This window comes from Diceros bicornis, chromosome 24 (genome assembly GCF_020826845.1).
Source record: "Diceros bicornis minor isolate mBicDic1 chromosome 24, mDicBic1.mat.cur, whole genome shotgun sequence".
Lineage (NCBI taxonomy): Eukaryota > Metazoa > Chordata > Mammalia > Perissodactyla > Rhinocerotidae > Diceros > Diceros bicornis.
The window spans coordinates 27,953,987-27,972,425 of record NC_080763.1 but is presented as its reverse complement, the minus strand read 5'-3'; the positions used below and the strand labels follow the sequence as shown (position 1 = coordinate 27,972,425).

The 18,439-nt window shown below is 36.0% G+C and overlaps 1 protein-coding gene across 10 annotated transcripts in view; it reads left to right on the top strand.

The window, feature by feature from the left end:
• Positions 1 to 18,439, top strand: part of CEP128 (centrosomal protein 128) — a 393,976-nt gene that overhangs the window by 367,076 nt on the left and 8,461 nt on the right. For 9 of the 10 annotated variants that reach the window (XM_058567480.1, XM_058567475.1, XM_058567474.1 and 6 more), the window contains 2 exons: positions 4,578 to 4,686; positions 12,326 to 12,449. In XM_058567480.1, the coding sequence (XP_058423463.1) occupies positions 4,578 to 4,686; positions 12,326 to 12,449 (233 nt within the window). Of the gene's footprint in view, positions 1 to 4,577; positions 4,687 to 12,325; positions 17,199 to 18,439 lie in introns of those variants that run through there. The other variant, XM_058567479.1, reaches the window with a different exon arrangement.

Here is an 18,439-nt window from a genome sequence, read left to right as displayed (position 1 = left end):
CATATAGAAATTCTGGGGCCGGCCCCGTGGCTTAGCGGTTAAGTGCCCGCACTCCGCTACTGGTGGCCCGGGTTCGGATCCCGGGCGCGCACCGACGCACCGCTTCTCCGGCCATGCTGAGGCCACGTCCCACATACAGCAACTAGAAGGATGTGCAGCTATGACATACAACTAACTACTGGGGCTTTGGGGGGAAAAAAAGGAGGAGGATTGGCAATAGATGTTAGCTCAGAGCCGGTCTTCCTCAGCAAAAAGAAGAGGATTAGCACGGATGTTAGCTCAGGGCTGATCTTCCTCACAAAAAAAAAAAAAAAGAAATTCTGCAAATTAAATATGAATATGTAATTGGAGAACCTGAAGGTATTTTTTTCATGTTCTGTTATGTTGACTATTCAAAGGAGTTATGAAATATTTTTCTTTTAGGATGTTCTTTTAGGGTTCATTTTATTATATTTCAGGATAATATGGGAGATTCTGACAGTCTTTTGAAGACATAAAATGTTGGAACTTAAAGGTATATTAGAAATAAACCTCCTCATTTTCTATATATGAAAAAAAGACATGTGAGTGGTTGAATAAGTCAACAATTTTAAAAGGAAGGGATAACAGTCGTAAATTGTATGTACCTATTAACCAAGTGTCAAAATATATGAAGCAAAAACTGATAGAACTGTAAGAAAAAAACAGACAAATCCATAATTACAGTTGGAGATTTCAACATTCCTTTCTCAGTAATTGATAAAATGGTAGGCAGAAAATCCGTAAGATATCGAAGACTTGAACAACACTATCAGCCAACTAGACCTGACTGACACCTATAGACTACTCCACCCAACAACAGCCGATTATATATATTTTTCAAGTGCACATCGAACATTCTCCAAAATGGACTACATTCTGGGTAATAAAACAAATGTCAGTAAATTTAAGATGATTGCAATTATACAAAGTATGTCATCTAACCATAATAGAATGAAACCAGAAAATCAGTAACAGAAAGATATCTGGAAAATTCCCAAATATTTAGAAATTAAACAACATACTTCTAAATAACCCATGGGTGGGTCAAGGTAGAAATCAAAAGGATAATTAGAAAATATTTTAACTATATGAAAATAAAAACACAATTTATCAAAATTTGTGGAAATCAGCTCAGGCAGTGCTTGGAGGGAAATTTATGACATTACATGTATATAGTACAAAAAAATAAAAGTCTCAAATTGATAATTCAAGTTTTCACCTTAAGAAACTAGAAAACAAAGAGCAAAAGTCTCAAATCAGTAATCAAAGTTTTCACCTTAAGAAACTAGAAAGCAAAGAGCAAATTAAACCTAAATTAAGTAAAAAGAAGGATAAAGAGCAGAAATCAATGAAATAGAAAGCAGAAAAATAGGAAAAAAAATGAAACCAAAACCAGGTTTTTTGAAAAGATCAATAAAATTTAGAAACCTCTACTTAGATTTATTAGGAAAATGAGAGAGAAGATACAAATTGTCAATAAAGAGGGATATTACTAGACTGCCTATAGACATTAAAATGGTAATTAGGAAATATTATGAACAACTCTGCCAATAAATTTGACAGCTTAGATGAAATGGCTATAAATAAACAGCCTTAAAATGTGTCACCCGGTAATTCTACTTCTGGAATCTATGTTAAGTTGATAAATTAAAAATATGGACAAAGCTTTATGCTCCAAGATGTTTGTCAAATTATTATTTATAATAGAAAAAAATTTCCAACAATAGGAGATCAGGAAAATAAGCTATGGTCTAACTATAATGACAATAATGATGATGATAGAGAACATCCTCATATAATGTTACATGAAAAAAGTAGGAAATGAAATTATCAACAAATGGTGATCTCAATATAGAAAGATATTTATGTATAAAAACTAGAAAACATAAACCCTTCAATTAGGCTAATAGATTTTCTTTTTTAATTTGTCAGATTAATTTTTTGCTTCTTAATTTTTTTTGTTTTACAAATTATGCCATATTTTAACTGTTATATGCCAAGAAGCTGGTTTTATAATTAAAAATATAAATTGTTCTCTTTCTGTAAACAGAAAAGAGAAAACCTATGCTTTGATGCCTGTTGGTTTTTTTTTGGAAATTTAAAAACATGCCTTTTGGGAAGAATGGGATTTGAATATCTTTGTGTATTCCATCCTTCCTCTGGTAGGCACACTTTGAGGCTATCATTGCACCATCTGTTTCATTCAGCAAGACTCCCAGACCTACCTACGGGTTCCTCTCCCTGTCTTTCTCAGTTGAGGCGTCAATGGGCAAAATGTGAATGTGTTTGCTTTCCCTCATTTTTTTCTTCCTCTTATTGGCCCATAAGCATCAACGCATCTTTTAGCAGGAAACTATGTATTATGCTTTTCTCTTTTGTGCTGCATATAGAAACCATGATAAAATGGATATTTCTAATATTGGTTGAGAACATAATTCTCTATTTATGCATCTTCCAACTCCACCCAGGCCTTTAGTATTTCACATGTGAACTATAATAGCCAGGTCCATTGCCCTGCCTCTGGTTGCCCTATATAAGCCCATTCTAAAATAGCTGTTGGAATACACTTGGGACACAATGTCCTTTCCTTTCCAGAGATCCTATAGTGAATGACTTCCAGTTTCTTATGAAATCCCCATAATTAGTGAAAACTATAAATCATTTGCTTAAAAACCTTAGGGCCTTCATCTTAAATAGACCTAAACTCCCTTTTGGTACATGAGGACTAATGATCACAAACCATCTGAGGATTATGTCCATGCGTTTATTAGCTCAGAATAGTGGGCCTTTTACAACTATGTATAAATGTGTTCTTTTTGGCCTTCCTTTTTCATTTGCATACGTACATTGTGACAAAGACATAAAATAGAAAATTGGTACTTAGTACAGAGAATGACAACTAATTCATCAGATGGTTGTGTTACATGAAGCCTTACTGTATATGGGGGCCACCGAACCTGAAATTGTTTCATTTAGAATCTTCGGCATCATTCTTGATCCCTTCCTCTCCCTTGACCCCACGGTTATCCTCAATTACAGTCTTTTAACTGGTTTTCTCACTTCGCCATTTGTGCCGCTCTAATCTGTTTTCCACACAGAGGCCAGAGTAATCTTTGAGAAATATAAATCAAATCCTTTCATTCCTCTCCTTAAAACCCTTGATTGCCTTCTGATTGTATTCAAGAAAAAAAAAATCTCCAATCCAAATCACTCTACTGGATTTCATTGTAACCACTTCCGCCAGGCTCAGTTGCCTGAGCCATGAGGTCTTTCAATTCTTCAGACACACCAAACTCTTTCTCACCTGAGTCTGGAACACTCAAGTCTGGAACATCATTCCCTGACTACCCTCTCTAACTCCCCCTTATCTCCTACCTTCCCATCCTCCACCCATAAGTTTTTGCCTGGCTGATTCATTGATTGATACTCAGCATTCAAATATTGCCGTAAATATCACCTCCCAGAGGGGCCTTTTCTCTGGACCTCAGATCTAAATATAATTCTTCCTATTATTTCCTATTCTTCTTATAGCTATTATCACTGTATTAAATTATATTGTGTTTCGTGTAGTGTTTTTAATGCCTTTCTCTCCTGCAAGCCCAAAGGTTTCATGACCATATACCCAATGTTTTGTTTGCTTTTTGACCAGCACATAGTAGGTACCCAATAAACAATTGTTGAATGAATGAATGAGTGAGTGAAAGAAAAAACGAAGTATAATAATTAGAAAACATTCAAGAGAAAAAACGGCAATTTTACTATTTTTCAAAGAAGAATGTATTAAAGCATCTATTTTTTAATCTATTTAGTTAGTAAAATTATTTGAAGTCATAATTCCCATTTTTCTGCTAAGATTTAGGGAAAAGGACACATTCACACATTCCACAAGGAGAGGGACCTTTTCTGTGTTCATTTTTGTTTATGCGTTAAATATTTGTTGAATGACTAAGAGGATTAGTGTAATCATTATGGAAAGCAGTCTAGCTAAATGTATTTAAAAACATCAAATTATTTTTATTGACCTAGTTTTTCCACCTAAGAATTTGTCATAAGGAATAGTCCTAAATATGGAAAAGATTATATATTTAAAGATATTTCTCACAGTGTTATTTATAGGGGTAAAACATTGTGAACCACCTAAATGCCCAGTAAAGTAATAGCTGAGTAAAACATAGTATATCCACTAGATAATATATGAGTAACACATAAGCTAAAGGGTAGGATAATGTAATAACTTCAAAAATGTTTATAGTATTAATGTAAATAGATAAAGAACACAAAATTTTATAACCACGCTTACAAATCCTATCCACAGGAAAAAAAGACTGGAAGGAAATATGTCATGTTGTTATGGCTATGGGTGATTTCTTTCTCTTTTTTTCATACTTTCTTTAACATGCACATATTTTATTTTTTACACAGGTTGTAGTTATATTAAATTGTGGTATAATATAGCTTGTATATTGAGGTTCAATTTCATTTTCTTTATGTTAAAATGAATCCCGATCCTTACATTTTGTAATCATTGAACTGAAATGCTGTGCTCTCTTTTTTAGGATGACAGAACCTTTGCCGAAAGTTCCCACGCTCATGTATTAGATCACTCATCCTCTTGGCATGATCACAGCCACTTCCTGTCTAGTCCACGATTTTCACACCTGAACTGTAAGTAATGAAGTCCTGAACCAGTTTTTAAATTGGATTTAAGAAAATGCAACTCATGGAAAGATTAAAGTATCAGGCCAGGACATGATAGTAATATTCATGTTATGAGTTTGAAGAAATTTTCATTATGAATCGTACAAATAATGCCTCCCAAATACACTTATTATATTACCCAATTTACTAAAAAAAATATGGAATCCCTACTTTTTGACTTTACACTTCTCAGAGAAACTTAAAATGAATCACCCAAGGTAATAATCTTAATTAAGCAAATTTTTTGTGTGGTGATCACTAGTAACTGTGGATAAGTGGGTAAAGAAAGTTAGATAGTATTATAATGAAATTCAAGTCATTGAAAAGTGGAAAATCTTTGCATAGAACTATTCAGAAATACCTAATCTTGTGCAAAGATAAAGATACTAATACTATTACCAGCCAGATTTCAGTCTGTGAATGCACTGTAAATGTTGATAAAATGTCATCAACATCAACAATGTGTGAGTCTGTTGACCCAGGGTCCCATCTCCCACCATCTACCCCCTCTCCTTCCCTATATACTTATTCTTCAAGTTTCAGCTTGTCTGTAATGTCCTTAAAGAAGCCTTCAGAACTTACAGTTTTAAGTATGGTTTCTGTTATGAATGCCCATAATGCCTTACAATTTTCCTTTAAAAAGCTTCTCAGAATAATTATGGAGTTGTTTGTTGTTTGAGTGATGTTTTGTTTACTGAGTCTTCTCTTCACCAAAGAGTGAATTCCATGATGACAGAAATGATGTCTGTTTTGTTCACTACTGTTTCCTCAGCATCTTACATAGTACTTGGCACATAGTAAATGCTTAATTAACACTAGATGATAGGGTATCTGAATTGTTTCTTTCAAGTCCACTTTTATCCAGACCATTGAGACTCAAATGTTATCTAATGGATTCTTATTTAGATAATTATTTAGCTCTTCAGTTTACCATGGGCATAGAGTTTGTACATTAAATTTGACAACTCTGTCATTTAAAAAAGCTAAGTTGCTATAAAATAAAATACCAAAATAAGCCACAAGGAAGTAGGTCAAATCTAAAAGTGATAACTCTCTTTCTTTGCTTATTTATATTCATGGATTCATTGAATAAATATTTATCAGTTTCTGATAAGTGGTTTGGTTTTCATTATACCATGATTATTTTATTCCAAAACCTAAGCATTTTCTCTTTCTTGTCCTAACCATTTTACCAAGTGATTTTATTTGTGTATAAACCCTCTGCTATTCTAATCTGGCAGCTGCCCTTCAATATGGATCATATCTCAAGTTGGTTTTGGTACCTCAGAATCTGATATACACATAGGCCAAATTTTTTTATCTTTCATATTAAGTAATGGAAAAATTTCCTCAGGTCTGTTTGATGTATGTAGATGTGGAGGAGGGGGTAAGGACAGAGCACCATCAAACATCATGGTCTCCCATCCAGTAAGATGTTCAAGGGCTGGGAGATAAACAGCACCATGATATGAGCACAGTGCTCTGTGCTCATTGTTCTACTGCACAGCATTGTTCTACTGTTCAGTAGTCATTGTTCTACTGCTATTGAATTTTGCCATTATGACTTTCATAAGGCTCCCTAGAAAGACACCTTGAAGGAAGTGGTTAGAAGACATTAGGGGGAAACATCAAGATTTTGGGAATTTTATTTAATATTATGATAGGCAGTGAAAAAAACTTGTATTCAGCTTTCCACTCAGTAGCATTTCATGACCAGCTGTGGTCATTTCTCTAAGATATATTCCTCACAGGTAGCCATAGGATTCTGTATAAATACCCTGGCTCAAGAGGAAATAAAGTTAAATAAGAATAGTAAAAAATATCATTGAGAACATAATTTGGATAAAAAAATACTTATTATAGTCTATATTGTAAAATCTGACTGAAAAATTTAACTTAAAAAGTAAACCTTTTCATTAATTTAATTTATTGATAAATTATTTATTAATTCATAGCGTTATGTTTTACTACTCTTCTTTTTGAACTTTGTTTTATGACTTTCTTCCTACACCTACCTCCATATTTTCAAGGATAACTTTAAAAGGTTTGATCATAGGTACCTTATTGTTAATCATTTTAAGTGATTGAACTAAACTTTTTTCTAGAAATCATATTTGTTCTTATTTGCTGTTCTGATGAAGCTTGAATTTTCTATGCATTTTTCATAATGTGGTATTGTAGAAGTGGATTAGGATCACTCTGAATACTTCTATTTTTGTGGCACAATTTCAGCTTAGTTATAGAAATTGTCCTATCATTTTTCTTTAATATCCCTTTAAACCTCCAAAATTAAAAAAGGAGAGATGTCAATACCAACAAAAAGAAAAATAGAACCTACGGTAAATTGATAATACAATGAACAGAAGGTGTCTTCAAAATATTCATTAATGCCCTCAGAGATCTAAGAGAAAATATTATTACATCCATTAAAAATAAGAGCAAGATGCTATGAAAAAGGAACACAGAATAAGAAGTCTCAAAAATGTAAAATATGATCAACTAGAAAGGTGGAAAACAAAGTTGAGAAAATCACAAAGAAAGAAGAAAAAGAAAAAGAATGGAATAATAGGAGAGAAAAGATAAGATATTTAGAAAATCATTTCAAGAGAGTAATACCTGATTAGTGAGAGTCTTTGGTTAAGAGAATAAAGAAAACAGAACAGAGGCCAGAAGTGGGCAGAATAAAAGGGCCACCTAACAAGTACTTGTTGCACGGCTGTCATCTTGAGATTTTTCTTCACCCTCTTCTCGTGTTGATGCCCGTATTCCTGAGATCCCATGCCTTTCTCTGCTTGTTTCAATCCTTTCTTTTGTGGAAGCACATTAAAGAAAGGGAGGTGCATGTTTTCAGTCTTTATATTTCTGAAAATGGATTTCTTCCACTCACACTTGACTGAGATTTTGGCTGTCTATTCTAGTTGAAAATGATTTTCCTTCTGAAACCATTGCACCATTGTCTTCCAAAATCCCAAAATCCAGTGTTGCTGTTGAAAAACCTAATGTCATTTTGTTTTGACTCCCACTCCTTTGAGGTGATGTTCTCCACCACCACTGCTCCCCACCCCAGCCCTGAGAACTTTTAGGATCTTTTCTTTCACTCCAATGAGTTTTGTGATGATATCCTTCCCTGCAGGTCTTGTTTTATTCACTTTTCTAGCTATTTGCTGGGTGAGCCTTTTAATCTGGACACTCATGTTCTTTAGGTCTCTCATATTGAAGGAAGAGGGGAAAGATTTCATCAGGAAAATCTTTAAGAAGTAAACAAAAAACTGACATATTATTTGATTCAGTTGAGCACTTAGAAAAAAACTACTAATAGACATATGGCAGATCTAATTGAGCTATTAGAAACAATTAAGAATGGTGGTAGAGAAAGAGCAAATGAAAAATAAAAACATGAGTCAATTAATAACTCCCAGGGAGGGGCCGGCCCGGTGGCGCAAGCGGTTAAGTGCACGCGCTCCGCTGCGGCGGCCCGGGGTTCGCTGGTTCGGATCCCGGGCGCGCACAGACGCACTGCTTGGTAAGCCATGCTGTGGCGGCGTCCCATGTAAAGTGGAGGAAGATAGGCACAGATGTTAGCCCAGGGCCGTCTTCCTCAGCAAAAAAAAAAGAGGAGGATTGGCGGATGTTAGCTCAGGGCTGATCTCCTCACAAAAAAAAAAAATAAATAAAATAACTCCCAGGGAAAAAATGAGCAAGAAAAGAAACATTGTCATAGTATACCTATTAGGTTTGTGTAAGCCATATTTATGTAGTCATAATAATATAAATACTTACTATTGACATAACCAGGAGTTCACATGTAACTATATGGGGAGGATGGAGTGAGGGGAAGTGGATGGATGTGGATAAGTCTAAAAATTGATAAATCAGAAAATAGCAATATAAGGTTCTTTTTCTTTTTTCTTTCTTTTTTTTTTTTTTTTTTACAAAAATTGAAGTAAATACAGAAAATAAAGCTAGAAGAGTTGATTGTGGCTGACTCTGGGGAGTAGGACTGTGGGATTGGTAGGGATGGGGCAAGAGATTGCTGTCTTTCTTTGGAGCCCTTTGGTGCTATTTGATATGTGTATGTACATTGACTAAAAAGTAATCTTATTCAAATAAAAGGCTACTAAGAAAACCCCAGCTTGTATGTCTGACTAGCAAGTGTTAGATTTTTTTGTTAACTTTTGAATGGAACATGAAAGCTGGGGGTTGGAGTTGAAAGCAGTTTAGACCTGTATGGAGGTATAAGGAGTAAATAACTCTAGGTGCTGAGGCAGACATGAGTTTATGAGCCCACAGAACAGGCTCCTTCTTACTCAGCTTGGGATTTGTACTGGATGAGGCCCTTTTGTCTATGCTGTAGACACAAAGGCATTCATTCTGCTGACTTAGGTGCCCTATCAAATTGTGACCAAACTAAAGTGTTAGAATCACTGACCATGGAAAAAACAAAGGAAATGGGAAAATACTGCATAATTTGTGGTCTCTGAAATGATCCAGCATTAATGAAAGTTTGTTTTAGATAGTAATTTGTGTCAGCTTTGTGTAGTTCAGGTCAATTCAAGAAAAGGTAAATTCCTTCTGCCAGGAAGAAGGGAAGAAATGTATAAATTGTAAGTTTATATTACCATTGGAAATAGGAACACAGAAATCCATTATTTAGAGCCACGATTACTACCAAATTTATACTGGCTGGCTAGAAGTTATGGCCATGATTCAGGACACTCTTGGATTCCATTACCTTCAGCCTGTAGACAGTGGGGGCTTAGTAAGAGAAACTCATAATGCTAGCTTTTGAAACTGTCATTTTTACTTTTTGTAAGTAGTGACTGACCACTGGTCTCCGTGTATAGCTCCTTTTAGGCTAAAGGAACACAACTCCAGGACAGGGCCTTCACTCCTGGGGCCCGAGCAGACCGGAACTGAGTGAGGTCTGTAGTAATCTGATGATGTCTCGAAATCTCGAGTCCTTTGAGGTTAAAATGCTTAATCTTTGTGGAGTTGGTATCTCTAAACTAAATTTTAAAAATAATTGCAGATTGCAAATTTTCTGTAATTCTAAAACTGTTGTTAATAATGTTTATTAAAATAAATCAATAAATAATCCCAAAAAGAAAGGACTGTGATTTTTCATGGGGCCAAAGTGTTATCTAAGGATTACTATAGGAGTAGGAAGTGAATCTTACATTTTAATTTAAGTTGATATTCTTAGAAAAGCAAATCAATGAACGTTGCTCAAAAGAACTTTATTTTGCTTCCTTATCTCAGTTTACGTTGCTATAAAAAGAAAAGTTAGTATTCTAAATTTGTGTTTTGAGATGCCTTTAGTGGAAGTTTAAGTCCCTCAGATGAAAAATAATTTATCCACAGCAAGAATAGCACCTTCTTTTCACTTCTGTTTATACTTAGGGTCCACCCAGCTAACTGTGATGCTTCGTGTGTAGTCTGTCCTCAGACTTGTAGAATAAAATGCCAAAGATTTATGGCAATAAAAACATTGGGGTACTGATAAGGTAAAAAAAAAAAAGTTTCTTGTCCATTAAAGTATTTATTTATTCCATGAAAGCACAACTTTTCTGTCTCTCCATTTTTATAGGTTCATTTTGTGTGATAGTGATTTTTTTTTGTGACTATCTTTTCACTAACCAATTAGGTGCCAGATATTTTTAAATTACTAAGTTCTGATTGTTGCAATTTGACAAGGTACTCTCTAGATGCTTTCTAGAAAGCAGCTAGAAAATCCCCAATGGACTAACTGTTAAAATCCCTTAAGTATGTTCACTTGTTCAAGCAGTATTTACTAGGAGGCCGTGCACAAGGCTGTCTGTCTGGCTCTGGGGGAAACAGTTGTGAACAAGACAGAAAAGGTCACCTCATCTCATGGAAGAAACAGGTTGTAAGCAAGTGAACAAATAATTTAACATGGCTATTGGTGCTATAAGGTGTAATGACAGAAGGTACCTGGAACAGGACTACTACTGTAGATCAGTGGTCAGGAGATGGCTTTCTGAGGAGGTTACAAATGAGCTGAAACCTGAATGCAAGAAGAGCTAGCTGAGTTAAAATTGAGTAGGAAGAGTTTTCCTGAGAAGAGGGAGTAGTAAGTGCAAAGGCCCCAGAGAAGAAAGCGGTATGGTCTTTTAGAGAGATGGAACTCAGTGAGAGAGAGAGAGAGTGAGGGAGAGAGTAAGTGAGAGTGTGAGTGACTGAGAGAGTGAATGAGTAAGTGAGTGAGAGAGTGACAGTGAATGAGTGAAACAGTGAGTGAATAAATGAGTGAGAGTGAATGAGAGAATGAGTGAATGAGAGTGAATGAGTGAGAGAGAGTGAATGAGTGAGAGTGAATGAGAGTGAGAGAGAGTGAATGAGTGAGAGTGAATGAGAGTGAGAGTGAGTGAATGAGTGAGAGAAAGTGAGTGGGAGTGAATGAGAGAGTGAGAATGAATTAGTGAGGGAGTGAATAAGAGAAAGAGTGTGTGAGTGAGACAGTGACTGAGAGAGAGAGAGAGAGAGAGAGAGTGTGTGTGATAGGAGATGGGGTCCCAGTGAAGCCTTTTCAGCCAGTCAGATGTTTGGATTTTATTCTAAGTTCACTGGGAGGCCATTGGTGGGATGGGGGATGAGGGGGTTATGCAGGAGAGTAACACAATCTGATTTACCTTTCAGAAGGATAATTCTGCTTGTGGTATGGAGAAGGGGGCAAGATGACAACAGGAAGAGAGGAAATGGTGGCTTGCACTGGGGTGATGGTAGTGGAGATGGTGTGAAGCAGAAGGACTTAGGTGAATTTGGGAAGTAGAATCATCACAACTTACTCTTAAATTGGACGGGTGGAGCCGGCAGGACAAAAGAAGGAGGGAACCGAGCTTTGAGAAACTAGGTGGATGAGTATATCATTTTCTAAGATGGAGAAGAGTAAGGAATGGGCTGGCATCAGAGATTAGAAATCAAGTGGAGGGCCGGCCCCGTGGCTTAGCAGTTAAGTGCGTGCTCCGCTGCTGGCGGCCCGGGTTCGGATCCCAGGCGCGCACCGACGCACCGCTTCTCCGGCCATGCTGAGGCTGCGTCCCACATGCAGCAACTAGAAGGATGTGCAGCTATGACATACAACTATCTACTGGGGCTTTGGGGGAAAAAATAAATGAATAAAATTATAAAAAAAAAGAAATCAAGGGAAAAGATTTTACATAAGATAGTTGGATATAGACGTCTGGAGCTCAGCAGAGAGGGAAGAGGTAGTAGGAGAACGGTAAACCTAGATTCTAGATCAAGTCCCAGTTCCCTGTTGTGTAACAAAGGGTTCTGTCAAGAGAAGGCCCTTAAGATTTCTCCCTCCAAAATTCTGTGTGTACTTTATACCATTATATATGACCAAGCGCACATCTTCCGCCCTTACTTACTCTTCAAATACCCCCCCACAAAATAAAAATTAAATTATATGAATATGTTTTTGAAAATATAGTACACTGATTATGTTTATTCCTACATTGAAGGTCTGTTAGCCCATGAAAAGTTTACAGAAAACTGGATCAAATGTAGTGATTACTTACAATTCTGTCAGCCCAGGGATTGTATTCATCTAGGTTTGTTTTTCTCTTTTCTCTAACCTTGCCAGCGTTTGCCAAAAGAACAGTTGCTCCAGATTCACCTTCAATCAAGGAAGATGCCACAAGTTTACCGATGGATGGAACAAGTCCACAATCCAAAAAGGAGGAATATGAAAGCAAAAAAAGCAAAATGTAATTAGTTGCTTTACATGAATGTTTTAGAAATAATAGCCTATCTATCCTTGCTGCAATTTGGCCCAGATTATCTAGCAGACATGTCTGCAGCTTCTGCTCTTCAGCGTTGCCAAACACGGACTAAAATAATAATACAGTTGGTCTTTGTAAATGGTATAAATTAACAATCCAAATAATGTCATCTCATGAATGACATGCAGCTAACTTATTGACAACTTACATGAGCAGAGAAAGAGTGATATTTTTCACTTCGCATTTTCCTTTTTCACGTGTGGTCAGTCACATTTTTCCAACCAAAATTTGGATTTATAATTGAGGTCTTTCAAAAATTACTGGCTTTCTAGAAAGGAGGAAAATGAGTTCCCCGTGAGGCAGAAGTTGCCAGCACTTTAGATTCAGGGAGCGTTTATATAGAATTGATTTTTTTTAAGTGCTTTCTTCCTAATAAATTATCATGTGTTATAACATGTTATGGAGATATGCATATATAATATTAGACAGTCCACTTTATAAATGCTCAGGATTGTTACATCCATCATCTCAGCAGTTTATTACTACATACAGTATCTTAAAATTATTTCCAATCATCCATTTTTTACAGCAATAAAGAATTTACAAATGGTACCTGAATTGTAGAGCACGGTAAAGAATTCATAGCACAATTTATTTATTTGTCTTTTTGTGGCCAAATATCCCATTGTGATTACTTCAGTCATATCCTGGATCATCTTTGCTTCACTCTGACCAAAATCACAGTACCAAACTCCTGTGTCCATGAGATTTACTCTGCAACAGTTCTTGTGTAAGTTGATACTATCTATCTACTCTCAGCATTTCAGCCTTTCTCAACATCAAAGTGTCTTTAAGAACTTATCCTCTTTACATGCTGATCTACCAGTGGAGAAAGATTTCTATTAAATGCTAAATAATAGTAAACATCCAGGAACTGAATCCCACTGGTCATGATGGAAAGATCCTGCACAGAGACGAGGACAATAAAGCAATCTCTTCATAATGTGCATTACATTTTGTCTTTGTTAAAGTATACTTGCTTGTTGGATTTCTCGTATTTCATAAAGATGCTTCTGGTTCCGCTCAAGATATGTTTTCCTTACTTACCATAATTTGTGCAGAAGAAGAAATGGCACTCTCTTTCCATGAATTTGAATGCAACTGTTACTACAGAAGACGGAGATGTTTTATATCAGAAAATTACATAAAACAGTCTTCATAATCTCTGAGAGTACAGCCATGCATTTTATCATTTATTCATTCCAAATACTTTTTATTGAGTCCTACTATCGGCCAGTCAGTGTGCTAGGGAGGGAAAAAGAGGAAAAAACAGGTGTGCATGTCCCAAAGTTGGTTCAGCATTAGGAATTACATGAAAAAGAAGTGATGTGTTCAGGCTAGCTGTAGAAATTCTGGATCAGACAACACTAAACAGGTTTGGTTTGGTTTTGTCTAACCTCAGGACTTCGAGCTGTTAATGTGCTAATGAGCTCTATGAGGTTTTAGTGGGAGTAGCCCTTTTTGAAGGAGCAGCTCACAATCCTGGTGTTCACATAACCTATATCACACTATAGTAATATTTGGGGTATTGAGAAATTGTCAGTGTTTTCATTGATGTTTTGACCAACACCATAATATTTTATCTCCTTGGATCTAAATGACTAACTAGGGAGAAAATTAACAGGTTTTATTTAAATCCTACGGATAAAGGTTAGTTAAATAGCTTTTCTCTTAATGTGTTAGTAGAAACTTCATACAGTTCATCCTGTTTAGTAGGAACTGATCCAAACCATTTTTAGCACATCTGTGGTCATTAAAAAATTACATCAGGCCAGTTAGACATGAAGTTTAAGGTAACTCAGATTATTTCCTTGACAAACCCTTGAAAACATATTAGCTGATGATTTTATAACAGAATGGAGAAGAATCATATGAAAGACCTTTTTCAATCTGAAAAAAAAAATAAAACCATTGTATCATATTATTGAAGGCTCCATGCTACTGTTGGATGAATGAAGGTGTCTGACTTTAAATATGGAACACACAAGAACTTCAAAGGCAAAGTCAACTTTTTGTGAGCAATTTTGTCAAAATTCCTTGGCCGTCTATTTGGAATTAAATCCAAAGATCTGTCTCCTCTGAGGATTTTTCCTATCTCTTGCAGTCACCGTAAGCTTGAGTTGGAAATCAAGAGGAATGCTAAGGAAACACTAATAGCTTGATTTGTTCATACTAAAGCCAGCAACTGTTTTTCCTTTACTCACCCTTTTGGCAGGATAGCATGTGATATCAGCCCCATTTGAGTTGTGGCTGGTCGGCCATATTGCTTATAGCACTGGGACATTGGAAGGGATAAACCTTATTCTTGCAGTGAGCCTGGGCCAAGACTTAATTTGAAGATTGACCTTTTTGGTTTAATAATTTTGATTCTTCTGGCCATCTTTCTCCCTAAACATGCTCAACTTCCATTGAAGTTACTGAAGGCCACAGAGGGAAGAAACACAGCTGGGAGAAATCTGGCTTGATGTTTTTCCCATTGGCTAAGGTCATTATTATTTCCTTGACTTGTGTCTGATTTGAAGGTTGGAAACCAGTTGGTTATATAACATCTTATGCATCCAGCTTCCCAGAACCCAAGTTTTTTTCTTATTGTGATGGTTTACACATTTTTACTAATAAAGAAATAAAATCTATAGGTTAACAAAATAGTGCACATAAGGCATTTGGTTACATGGAGAGAAAGTGCCCAGCTACTTAGCTAAGAAAACAATTAAACCTATTTTTCTTTATTGTTCTCCTTTCAACTATGTTAAATGCATTTTCCATTTTAAGGCTCATGCCAGTGGTATGTAAAGTGTATTTAGAGTCACCGTAATTGTTAGATTTTCTCTAATGTATATTGACTATGATAGTTAATTAACAAATATTGTTTTAAGTGGGACTAAATTCTTATATATAATTAGATGGTATATTTACTTAGCAAACCCCTTTTTAGGAGGGGTAAATATCTCAAATTGTTTTCCTCAGGGTTTGTACTATAAACTCAACTACACATCATATGGTAGTCAAGAGTATGATCACTCAGGAAGTTATTCCTTTTCCAAGATTCTTACACTCCCTCCTCAAACCAACTGTCCCAGTATTTTCTCTCTTTGTATTTTAAAACAAAACAAAAGAGAAAATTTGTGATTTTCATGGCCTTCAAATGAGGAAGCTGTCCTCACAAAAGCATCTGGTTTTCTTGGATTAAAACTAAACCATGAACCTTAAGCTGGAAAGTAAATTTGGGAAAGTTTGTGTAGAAAGGCATTTCGTGCACTGAAATAAGATATAAAAATAGTTACATCTTTCAACTTTTAAGTTCTCAAATGTTTAGCAATGAAAACATATCAGCTTATTCCTAGTGGAAAAAAGAAATTTAAACCATGAAAGATTCCATTTAGTTTCATTTCTGTACAAAACACGACACATCTAATTTAGGGCTAGGAGAAATGCTTACATCTAGAAGCAGAACTTGAGATTCCAAGCCCCTAAATAAATTTCAGAGAAGTCTCCCTTGCTTTTGATGAGTAACAAAGTAAACCAGTCTGCTCTGCTCTGGTGAAATGAGCCCAACTTTCAAGTTCTAACCTCATCTGCCCCCATTTTAGCCTCCTACTCTATCCACGCCCATGCCCACAACCTATCTATATCCAAACCCAACCCACGTCACTCTTAGTGTTCTACCAGATCAGCCCCTACTGTTGGCTTCTGGAGTCGTCACTCAACAACCCACAATAAAGGGGCAGACTGTCTGGGGTTTGTAACACCTGCATTTCTTTCAGGACCAGCCAATTAGAAAAGGATTTGAAAGTCACATGTCTTTGACTACTCTCATGGTTGAAACCCTGGGAATACTTCCGTGGCCAGGTGTTATCTTCTGTAACACAACTTGACTCTGACGTGGTACAAAGCCATGTGACAACTGTGGATGTGAACTTGCTGCCTTGATCTCTGTGGGAATATGTAAGACTTCTAAACATAGCAGCATGTTAGTTCCCTTTCAGGAGGATAGTTGAAACAATATGTAATTACCCCAGGTAATCTGATGACCTCCACCTTTCAAAATGTAGAACCTTATGCCTTTGAGCATCTAGGTGGCAACATGAAAAACAAATGCTATTATAGTCAAAATAGAGCCATACAACATTTATCACAATAGAATAATAATTCTAACCATAACTTGCTATGTTTTAAGAAGTTGGAGTTGCACAGTTGCTATTCCCTCGAATGAATGCTCTGTTTTTCTCAAACTGGCAGATGTTGGACTTTCATGCCCAGACTGCCTTCTATCATTTCTCCATAGATCCCCACGACTTGACACCCTTTCATTTTACATTCTTCAGTAAAGCATTTTGACTAGCATTATTTAAATGAAAACAAAAGTTACAATTTATCCTTAAATATTGGAGCTCTGTGTCATCTTAGCTGTATACTTCACTGGAAATAAAAGATCAGAATACTGGCTTGAAGCAATATTTTTTTAAACAAAATTAGTGGATATTAAACTACCAACAATTCCGATGTTATAATTTAAAAGTAAGAAAATATTCTGAGGGAAAGGAGGATAATATATGCTCATTAGTTAGTCACTAATTGACAGTCTCCTTTAAATTCTGATTTAATATTTTCTTAAAATCATACTTTTTTTAAACTAAAAGGACAAGTCTAATTTTTACAGTATCAAGTTTTCCGTAAAATTACAGTTTCCTTTTGTTTTTTCCTTAGGAATTTTTCAATTTAGAGTCAGGTGTATTTTTGAGTCACTGAAGTCACCAAGAGTTCAAATGGCTTTTAAAAGCCCAAAACACTTGGCCAACAATGTAAAAACGTGTACTTCAAGACAGTGCATCTCTCTTTGTTCTTGAAATACTGTATTTCAATTGGAAATATTCCCCCCCACCGAGTGTCTTTCATTTCTTTCTCTGGCATCCACAGTCATTTCCTCAAGGATCTTTGGAAGCAACTTTATTTGGGCCAGGCTGTGGACTGGAGTCGTGCTCGTTTGTCCTGTGCATATATTCCATCCATCAGGATGATGGTAACCATAGAGTTAGTAAGATTAATACATGAAACACTTATGTTACTTTTCTCATGATGTGAGCTGGTCTGTTAACCAGGTGTGAAAGGCTTCTCTTTGTAAAACACTATGGTTACTCTTCATCCTTGTGTGATCGTGCACAGCTATTTTTTAGGGCAGTATTTATATGTACTTCATATATCAGGAGAACCTATTTCTATCACCTTCTTTACTTTAAAGCCAAAAGAGCAATTCCCAAAATGTGTGTCACTTTGCACGTAGGATTTAAAATCTAAATTTCTAATATATCCCCTTTTTAAGCTTTTTTTTTCTTTTCAGTTCTTGAAGCCAGCTATTATCAGATCATACTGCATAACTCTTATTCAGTGTTATCCCTAGGGTAGTGGTAACGCTAGTTTAGATTTTGTTTGTCCATTGTTGCTGAGCACTTAGCTGGATAAAGGAGTGAAGGATGGCAAGAGTTCTGTAAAATGATATGAACACAGAAGAAGCTGGGTTGCCTTCAACAACACACATTTTAAACTGTTTACTTGAAACAAAAAACCGCAGTAGCACTCCATCCTTTATCTGATGCAGGGTCCTGGAAAGCGGCATTGTGAGAAGTCCTGTTGAACTTGTGTACCGTAAAGTTGTATTTCCGATGAGCATTGCACTAATCCTTAATGTTCTTTATGGACTGCTTGCTGACAGTTTGGATCTGGATGCAAAGTAGCCTTCTTTGAGATATTTTTCAGTCTGAGTGCCCTGTGCTTGTGTGTCATTTTGGATTTTCCTTTTATTTATGCTCTCATTAAGCCCACCGTGAGTGAAGAGACAGGCTTGATTTACGGCTTAGCATTTTGAAAACTTCCCATCATACTGAGCCTCAGGTTGTCAGTCCAGAAGTCAAGCAGCC